This window comes from Parasteatoda tepidariorum, chromosome 5 (assembly GCF_982258835.1).
Source record: "Parasteatoda tepidariorum strain Cologne lab strain chromosome 5, Ptep-v5.0, whole genome shotgun sequence".
Taxonomy (NCBI): Eukaryota; Metazoa; Arthropoda; class Arachnida; order Araneae; family Theridiidae; genus Parasteatoda; species Parasteatoda tepidariorum.
In genome coordinates, this window is record NC_141759.1 from 37727894 (window position 1) to 37738760 (window position 10867).

At 31.2% G+C, this 10867-nt stretch overlaps 1 protein-coding gene across 1 annotated transcript; it reads right to left on the reverse strand.

The window, feature by feature from the left end:
- Nucleotides 1-1351: 1351 nt before the first annotated feature.
- Nucleotides 1352-6090, reverse strand: LOC107444678 (delta-latroinsectotoxin-Lt1a). The gene has a single exon (XM_016058893.5). The coding sequence runs from the start codon at nt 6019-6021 to the stop codon at nt 2476-2478; it is 3546 nt and encodes a 1181-aa protein (XP_015914379.4). The 5' UTR covers nt 6022-6090; the 3' UTR covers nt 1352-2475.
- Between the last annotated feature and the right edge of the window lie 4777 nt (nt 6091-10867).

Genomic DNA, 10867 nt, shown 5'->3' on the forward strand with positions numbered 1-10867 from the left:
TCATGGATTCCATTCCTTTTTTCTCTCGCTCCTTTATTCTATATCATAAAATGTTTTCACAGTTAATGGTCGTCTGACAATGACAGCTAAGGTGAAAGAAGAGCACTTTAAGTAGCATAATTAATCGAGGCAATTAATGGTTACAAAACTAAATACAATATATTAAATGCTATAATTGAAAAAAAAATTGACCAGCGCTTATTAACACTAGGTTTACGGACGTTTCTTATATACCTATCTCTACGGACACAGGTCAATTTGACGTATGAAAGAATTGTGATTCTTAATTTAATAAATTCAATTTAGTAGATTTTTATCCACCACTGTTTCTAAATAATTCGTTGGCGCATGTAATTCACCACTTCATATTTCAGAATATACTTTGTTGTTATTTACCTTTATTTAAAATTATTTTCGCGTGTCCGGAGCAGTTGGCATCTCTGCACTTAGAAGCCAATGTATATGTATACTATAAAAAACGATGAAGATATGAGATATATATTTATGAAATATTCTAGTATTTTATGTTTCAATACTCGAACTAAACAACTGAAACCTTCAAAATCTGACACTCTGACATCAATTGACATTCTGCGTTTGTTCTTAATATTATTGCTTATCGGCAACAGTTGTTTATCACTTGTTTTATTTGAGATAACGAATCGAAGCATTGTCGGTACATTCCTATTTATTATTGATGTGATAATTGCTTGTTTACTTAAACTTTTGTCTAAATTATGATCGAGTCAAATTGACGCATATCCGTAGAAATAGGTATACCACATAGATAATTTCAATATTTCAACGCTTTTGAGGTAAATAGCATGTAATATATATTTACTTCGATCAATGGTTAAAAGTCATTACAAGAGATAAAATAAAAATTCAAGCGGGTTTTATAATTTTCCTTACAAAAGTCGTCCCGTAAACCTAGTGTTAACGTGATAGTTTTCAGGCCTACACCGAGATTCCCACAATATTATAAGCTTATTGCAAAGAGCCGGGTGAAATAAAGACTTACAAAATGAAGTTAACATAAAATTAGAACTAACTCTGTCTTTAGACAAAGCAACGCAACAACATAGTCAAAGCTTATTGCAATAAACTTGAATTAATTTAGGCCGACAGTGTTATTCTTCGCATTTCCTAATTAGCCTAAAGGATTATGGGATGATTGTAACATGTGTAAATATTAAAATTATAGAAAATTCTTGTGAATTTGAAAAATATCGTCAATATTTAAGAAGACCCGGATTTATAAAATCATAGACTATTTAAGTAAACAAATGTATCTAATAGTTAGTGGTTACAAAACATCAATAATTTGCCTTTAGCACTCTAAAAAAAATTATAGTAAAACAACCTTTTAAAGTTTTAATTGGGAAAATTTTCTTTCATTTAATAATATATTTAAAATAAATGCATCTAATAGTAGTCTTTCCAAAATATCAATAATTTGCCCTTAGCACTGAAAAAAAAATCATTATAAAATTTCAATTCTTGTGAGAATTCTCTGCTATTTAACACGTTCACGCCGGGGTGACCCACCGGTGGGCCACGCTAGATTGTCTCATCGGGCGGTGCACCGGAGTAAAAACTGGTAACAAATAAATTTCATTTTTTAGTTTTTTTCCGAGAATAATAAAAATCCATAACTACCAATTGTCAATTTTTATATTGAATTGCTTCTTCGCCGGGATAAATTTCCTTACAGTGAATTGTTATTGTTGAGAATAGATTAACTCCTCCCGAATATTATCTAATATTGAAATAGTTTTTCTAACAGTATTTTCTCTTTTCCGTCCCGCTTTCAGACGCAATACCCGTCGTGAACGTGTTAATAACATATTTAAAATGTATGTATCTAACAGTAGTGTTTACAAAACATCAATTATTTGTCTTCAGCATTATGATAAATAAAACATCCTTTTTAAATTTCAATTCTTGCGGGAATTCTCTTTCATTTAATAAGATATTTGAAATAGATGTATATAATAGTATTGTTTCAAAAATGTCATTTGTCTTTAACACTGTAAAAAGTGAAATATTCTATTAAAATTTCAATTCCGGTGGGATTTTTCTGTCATTTAATGACATTTTTAAACTTCATGCATCTAATAGTTAGTGTCTCCAAAATATTGTGTTTGGCTTTGTGAAAAATAAATCGTTGTTTTAAAGTTGAAATTCTTGAGGGAATTTTCCGTCATTCAGTAATATATTTAAAATAAATATACCTAATAGTAGTGCTTTAAATATATCAATCATTCAATCACTTAAATATATCAATCACAATACATCAATCACTTTAAATATATCATCATTGTGTTGTAAACAACACAATATCAATTCTTGTGCGTATAAACGAGTGTTTAAGCATAATATAAAAGCACAAAAAGTTTTAATTTTATATCATTCAATAATATATTTAAAATAAATGTTTCAAGGTTTTTTATTTTATTTTTCAAGTCTTCCTCTTCAGCAATGTAAAATAGAAAACATGTTTTCAAAATTAGAAATTTCGTTTGCATATGAATTTATAAAAGAACATAAAAAGTTTGGTATTTCACTGGCATTTCCTGTTTTCAGAATTTTGTAAACAGTTCTATGTATATCTGAAAAATCGATTTGTTGTTTGTTTATATTCTGAGTGTCCATAAATTTTTCAAACTGTTCTGCAATTTTCAGAGCCATTGCTTGAATGTCCAAATCAAATGATTCTTTATTGCGGAAATGATATTTTTCTTTCGTAAGCTTTCTTATGAATAAATCTAATATAAGTATCAAATTGTTAGCAGTATTTGTATTTAAGTATAAATTAGCTTCGGGCTTAATAAAATAATTTGCATTTTCAACTGCCTTCGGTGTACCAAGAGCAAAATTTTCTAACCCGTTAAAAACTTTGTTAAGATAAAAAGAAAAATCTCCCATCCATTCGTATGTTTTGCCTGGTTTGCTAAAATCATCAACATTTACTGAGTTTCGGTACTTAAAATCAACAATCTTGATTTTGTCGAAATATGAGCTTAACGCATTGTTATGGCGTCGGTAACGTATGGGTGGAACACACGAGCTGCGTGACTTTGATTTCGGCTTTTTAGAATGAATTTCTTCATTTTTCACGCAATCCTGCACTAATTTAAAATATAATGAAAATGTATGCTCAATAACTTTTTCTTGGGACGGGTCATTGACCAATAATCTTAGCAAATCGATTTTACCTTGTTGCTCTAATATCTCATACGGCGACATGTCTTCGAAATCTTGGTATTCTTCAGAATACTTATTGGAGAGATAATCATATATATCATTCATCAAAATTTCGTAAGTTAAATTGATGTTTTCCTCATACGCATCAGAATCAGGATCGACATTTTTCGGATCATGCTTTACGAATTCTTTGACCACAGGCAAATCGTACTTTATAATGGCTATATGAATTGGCTTACGACCTTTTTTATCCACAGATTTAGCATCAGCTCCTTTGTTTAATAATGCCACAATTACATTTTGCTTCCCTAAATCAGTTGCTAAATGTAATGGAGTAGATCCTTCAGGTGTTTTTGCATTCAGGTTTGCACCTTCTTCAATTAAAACGAGAAAGGTTTGAAATCTGTCTGAAGAAATTGCAACGTGCAGAGGTGTGAGACCTTCACTGGACTTTGATTCCATGTTAGCACCTTTTTTAAGCAACATTGTCGATACTTTTGGATCCGTATGCATCGCAGCGAGATGAAGAGGAGAATATCCATCGCTAGTTTTTGCTTCAATATCTGATTCTCTATTAAGCAATTCAGCGGCTACGTTTAACTGTCCATTAGCCACCGACATATGTAGAGCTGTGATGTTTCCATCTGCAAGTAAGCTTAAATTTATGGCTTTTAGTTTCAATAATTCTAAAGCAGCCCATTCATTTTGGAAATAAATTGCAGTATGCAAACTAGTCCAATTATTTTTTGCTGCTGAAGCATTAATGTCAATTCCATCCATCGATGTAAGGAACTTAATCATATCTACATCACCTACCATCGAAGCAAAATGTAAAGCTGTCATTTTTTTGTAGTCATTTTCATTTATATTTACTTCCTTACTATGTAGTAAAGAATTTGCTACGTTCAGATCACCATTAACTACAGATAAATGCAGAGGAGTTAATCCAGTCAATGATTTGGCATTTACATTAATACGCTTGCTGTCAATCAGTGTACGAACTATTTCGGATCCTCCAAGAGTGGCATGATGCAAAGCCGTAAATCCAGACTCGTCGCTTTCGTTCAGATTAGTACTGTTACTATCAATTAAAGTCTGAACAGCTTTCACGAATCCATTTTTTGCTGCAATGTGCAATGGTGTTAAAAGTCCTGAATCAATCTTCTTATTTCCATCAGCTCCATGATCCAGCAAAAATTTTATGAATCCCGAATAACCAGATTCAGCGGCGAAATGCAGAGGGGTATAACCTTTCTTGTCTTTAACATTCAAATCCGTCACATTTTTGCTCAATAAAAATTCCATTGCTACTTTTTCGTTACCATTTTTTGCTGCGGCATGCAAAAACCCTCTACCAAACTCAAAAACAGCATTAGGGTCTGCGCCAAGTTCTAACAATTTATTCACTTCATCCAGTGCCAAATCTTCGTCTATTCTACCAGCTGCATTGTAAAGATCTCGATTGATATCTTTAAATTCGGTTTGAGATTCTGACAAAACACCCACCAACTGAGGCTTCTCATCATCAATTTTTCTAAAAATTAATCTGGTTCTCCTTTTATGATCTACAGGAATTGTAAGGGTCGGGCTGGCCTTGCCCTGAACCGTATATGGTTCAGACCATTCACTAAACTTGGAATATAAGCCACCGTTCGTAAGCTGAACAGCATATCTAACCTTAGACCTGTCTTCCCAATCGCCAAAGGGAGTTTCAATTAAAGGAGGTATGAGGGATATTTGAACAACAGGTTGAGGAGTATCATTTATAAATGGTAATTCCATGCCTTTGACTTTAATTTTAAGATTCACTAATTTTAGCAAGCCACCTGATACTTTTCCATGAAAGTTATTGCTACTTTTTTTCATGAAATCCTTGATTTTTACTTCTGCTAAAATATCAATTACCTCGTTCATCAATGCTTTTTTGTTAAAACTACTTATAAGAGAAAACTTAAAGTCATCAAAAACAGTTCTTATTAAATCAAGCTGCGTGTTGAATTCCTCAATGTTCCCCTTTTTGTAATAATAATCGGCTAGATACGAATGCTGCTCCATTAGAAAAAACATTATAGACACATACGCTTGCGTACCATAAAAAAGTGCATAAAGTGCTTGAAGAGCCTTAACATCATCTTCGTTTTTAGGAATGGCGTACTCATTTTCTTCGTCAATAATTTCATACAACGCTGATTGCAAACTATCGCCTCTAGGGGTTCGGGATTCTCTCAAATAATCAAGAATACTATTTGGCTCTTGAAGTTTAAAGACATACTCGTCCGGCGGCAGTCCCTTAATTCTTTCTCTTTCATTTTCGAAATATTGCACGAAATTGTTGATTTTCACCACTATCTTTTTTATTTCATTGTTCTCCATAGCTTGCAATATATGTTTAAAGCCTTGTTTCATTTCTCTTCTTGTCCGTTCAACGCTTGCAAATGTCTTGCTGACCAATGCAGATATTTCTGCCAATGCCTCAGCGTTGTCTTCTAGCTTCCGGTCAATTTCATTAAATCTCTCTTTCATAACACTTTTTATTTCATCGAACGGTAGTGAATTGCAGTCTAAGGCCGTAGAAGCGATATCCAGTCCAGCTTTGGTAATATGACCTATTATAGATATTCCAGAAGCAAAAATACTGGCTACGGTACCAATAAGGGGAATTTTTTTCACATCATCAGCAACACTATTCACCATATCAGTAACATGAGTTCCATACTTTAGTTTCTTACATTTGTCTTTCCTTTCTTCAAAAGTCATTCTTTTGCGCCGACGAATTTTGGAATATTGGTTTTCAATAGCGTACATTTTATTCATGTTTACGCTATATTGGGTATTACTAAGAAAATATTAGAAATCAGACAATCAAAAAGCTCTACATTGTGAATAATGGAAAAGCGATGCATTCTAGTTTATATAAGAAACGGCCACCTGTGGAAGTTATTCGAAAAAATATGTTTGAATTGTTTCGCATTACTCAAAATAACGTCTTACAAGAGATGTGTCATCTATCTTGATGAACAATGAAATAAAATGTTCTGCTAAAAGTGATTCTTCAGATATAAAAATTGTATATTGCATTGTATCGAATAAAATATTCATTTGAATGTCATGGTAACTTTGCTTTTGACATTTAAATCCGATTTGATATATTATTTGTCAGGAACATTCTGAGTTAGGTATTTCTCGGTTAATTTTATTTTATTTTGATCTTGTATAAATGTGGCATTACTGCTTCATATAATAATAACAAGTTGCCGAACACTTTCAATTTGATGAGCATGTTCAAGAAATTCATTTTTTTTTTCAAAAAAATTGTTTTCATATGAATTCGATCATCAGTCGTATGCTTAAAAAATAAAAATTACAACATTTTGTCATATTTTTTAAAGAAAATTTTCGATGATTGTAGCATTAATTTGAACAATACTACGTTTTTTTCTCTCTTCCCAAAAAACAAAAAACAGTTGATATGCAATTTAGAATGTACTATTACTGAAATATTAACAGATAAATGCTTTAGAACACTTCGAACTCTAATGATGTTTCTTTTTCATTAATCAAAATGTGTTGGGCTAGTGTGTCTACCTGTCACAGGGATTTTTGTGACCTTTATTCCAAATTCGACAATCTTCAAGGATTTTTAAGCTAACTAATTTTTAAGATACAATTTCTCCTACGAATCTGATATTGAGGAATGAGAATTAGTGTTGAAAAAGAAAGTAATTATTAACACATACACTAAGAGATATTTTTGTTCGAGACGGTATAGACCAGGGGTGTCAATCTCAAAAGCTAACTTGGGCCAAATAAACAATGTTTAACTTTAGATGGGCCGCAAAAAAGAAAAAAAAATCAATGTTCATTGTAATAAATACTTTTATTTTGAATAGTACATTGTAATAAACATATATAAAGTTAAATTATTGTTTGATACTCGACATCTCTTCTCTGCTACTATCTCTCCTACGTCGGGAGAAATTTTATTGGCCGAGACTACTTTCAAAATTGGGTATACTATAGCCTACGTCACAGATCGTGTTATTCCTACTAAATTTAACTATTAAACAACATTTTCTGCGAACCTGATTTCTAGCAACAAGTAAAAGCATCAAACGAAGTGTCTTGTTATAAGTCGCTACTCGCCAGGTTGGAATTGTATTAGTCTAGTTCCTTTGGAAATAATTTATATTGTTGTTTTACCGAAGTTTATGAATTTAGTAAGCATATTTAAAACTCAGTTTATTAATTAAACTAAAAGGTAAATGTTATTCCTAGTAAGTGGAAGTAGTTGTGCTTTTTTCATATTATACCCAATTGATCCAACGTGAGCGTTATTAATACGGTTTCGGACAGGAGATTTATTTCCATTCATAACAGAAAATAATTGCTCACACTGATAAGTACTTCCAAACATGGAAATAATTTCATATGCGAATTTTCGAGTATTTTCAAACCTTGCAGGTAAATATTTGTAAAATTTAGGCACGCCCACTTCAATTAATTTTGCCTTCAAATTTGAGTCGCACTGAATCTCAATCACTTCAATTTGCATATAAATGGGTACTGAGTCTATATTTATTGAGAAAATCGAAGAAAACAAACAAAATTTGACTTCCAAAGAATTAAAATCTTTAAACCTTGTTTCAAATTCTGATCTAAGATTTGAATTCTTTTCTGCGTATTTTTGATACGATGCAGTATCCCTGGAAGGGCAGGTGCCGCAAGCCAATTAGAATTTTACATTTTCTAGTGTACAATTTAAAATGATCCGAATAGTTTATAAATAAAGTATATTATAATTTTATATGCTAGTTTCCTTTCTAATTCACACTTCTATTTTATTTTGACTTTGCGCCGGATATATTGACTGGGCCACAAAAATGTTCATCTCGGGCCGTGAGTTTGACACCCCTGGTATAGACACTCAAAGGACAACTACAGCAGTGCCATATGCGTCATATAACCAAAAATAGAACGGTTTTAGCTGTCACTGGTGAAATCTGTTAATTCTTCAATTTATGATAATTTTGGATTCAGAATTTAATAATTTTTATGTTATGTTGTAACAGAACTATACTACTTTACTTTAAAACTGAATTACCACCACGCCATCTTGTGGCGAAACTTTTGAGTTGAACTGCGGCAACCGATTGGAGAACATCTCCAAAATAATCTATCCGTTTAGTGTTATGTGAGTTTCGTTTTGTTAATATGTTTTTTAGTAATTTGTAACTGTTTTCTGTGCTCTGCTAGTAACTAAATAAATAAATAATTTCAGAGCTAGCCCGGTATTTTGTTTTCTTATTGTTTCTTGGAAAATGGTTACAAATTTTGGCGCCCAACGTGGGGCCCGAACAAAATTTTTGTTTAAAATATCCGCTTTATTTTGAAGAGCCCGCTTTCAAAATTTTAGTGTTGGTTGCTGGAGATCAACTCCATTTTTTAGGTTAAGACTGCTAGTCTTACGTATGAAGAGTGTGGCGGAATAAAACACAGTGGATGATAACCACGAGCAATGCTGCTAGCATTTCTGAAAGCTTCTTCCTAAGGAGTTAAGATAAGTGTTAAAATTTTATTATTCTTGAGATAAATGTTAAAATGCTGCTAGCATTTCTGAAAGCTTCTTCCTAAGGAGTTAAGATAAGTGTCAAAATTTTATTATTCTTGAGATAAATGGTAAAATAAATTGCTTCTCGTAGCAAGCATTTTTAACAATAAAAAGATTTAAAATTGAGAGTAACGAAAGCGAAACAGCTTTCCTTGGAAGAACAAGTACTATTTTTGAAATTAATTTTAAATGTGTTATAGTGTATAATTAATATAATTTTGCTTCTATCAGCAATTAGAATGCACTTTTGAAGAATAGTATATAAAGAAGTTTGTTATTTCTGATGTGTAATTTTTTAGCTTAATTCCCTCTAAGCCTGTACTTATAGATCATGAGATAGTTTCATCAAATCTTTTTATATTCAAGTGCCAAATTGTAAATTCTTGTGTTATTGAGAAATATTTTAGTTACGTTGTGTGAATGGTAAATATTTCTAACTGCGTAGAGAAACTTAAGTTACTGTTTCAATGTATGTGTTGTGAACGTAAAAATATTGCTTAAAATATATCATTTCTTATATGGAATTTAAGTGAGAATATTTAAGTGTTTTGAGTGAAAATACAATTTATTCATTGAAACTTAGTTAATCTTTTATAATAAGAGCAAGCAGCTCTGTTAAATATTAAGTTGAAGGTCACTCATTTAAGTAGCTGCGATAAATCAGTAGATAGCGCATCACGGGAAAGTTTTATTACTTATTAGTCATACATGTTTTAAAAAGTAATTAGATGTGGTGCTTAAGAGAAATATTTTATGTAAAAAGTTTATATTTCGTTCTGTTATAGAAATAAGATATACACTTATTCTGGCGCAGATGTTATTTTTTGATTTTCAAGCCAGACTTATATTTTAAGCTCATTCTTAATACTTAATGGTTTTGATGATAATAATTTATGGAATTGATTTAGTCATGAAGTAATTCTCATTAATTTGATGAAGGATAAATATAAAGTGTGTTTTATTCGTTATATTTTTTCCTATTGATTTATATGTAAGTTAACCTAAGGAATGATATTGGGTTAAAATTAATGATATCCGCTTGTTTTAATTTAGGAATGTTAATTTACTTTTGCTTTGTTGATGAGTGCTTTAAATAGTAATAGAGTTAAAAGTGACTGATATCTTGAGTTACATTACTGTAGGTGTATAAAATGATATTATTTTTATAAATATTTGTATTATTTTAAAGGCGTTAAATTTCTTTTGCGTGTTTTTTAAGTAAAGAAAAGCGTTGTAAGTGCTCATGTATATTGTTAAAAATTAAAATATTAAAAAAAAAATAGGTAAAACACATTGAAACTTGCAAATATGCTTATAATTTGCATTTAAAGGGGTAATTTCTATATGTGCATACTGAAGTTGATTTCGAAATTTTATCAGTTTTACCAGATTTCCTCTCTTTTGAAAATATTGGTTTGTTTTATTATTATGTAGTTGTTTCACATGTTTTACTTACAAAGTAGTTGTGATTTCAATGCTACAATTGTAGGGGTTATTATTATTATTTTTTTAAAAATAAAGGTGTTTTATTATTTGATTGGGTAAATTTACAAAAAAAAAAAAAACAAATTTTGTGAAAGAGATTACCTGCAAGGACTAAAAACTGAACAATAGAAAAACAATATCTGAACGATTAAAATACATATTGCATCGTTTTCCCTCCCCCCTGACTCCACAAATAGCAATGACTTACTTAGCCAAGGCCCGTAAAGACGATTTAAAAACTTTATCCATCGAATTGGGCTTGGAGGTAAGTGATACCATGCGCATTATTGATTTAAAGGAACTTATCCTAAAATCTGACACTTACGATGAAGAATTCACTAAAACCCTTCTTGATACTATAATAGAAACTAGACATCAAACAGAAAGTGATAACAAAGAATTAGAGGAGCGTAAAAGACAAGAGAGTGAACTGTTGTTAGAGATCGAACGCTTGAAGTTAAACTTGGCGGCTGCTAGCTCAAACCCTACTTTTGGCACATTTGCTTCAAAAGCAACTGCTGAAATAAATATACAACATCTAATTCCCAAGTTTAAAGAAACTTCTGA

What these genes read in the sequence shown, in the direction of transcription:
- LOC107444678 (XM_016058893.5), bottom strand. Translation starts at nt 6,021, where the DNA reads ATGAATAAAATGTACGCTATTGAAAACCAATATTCCAAAATTCGTCGG.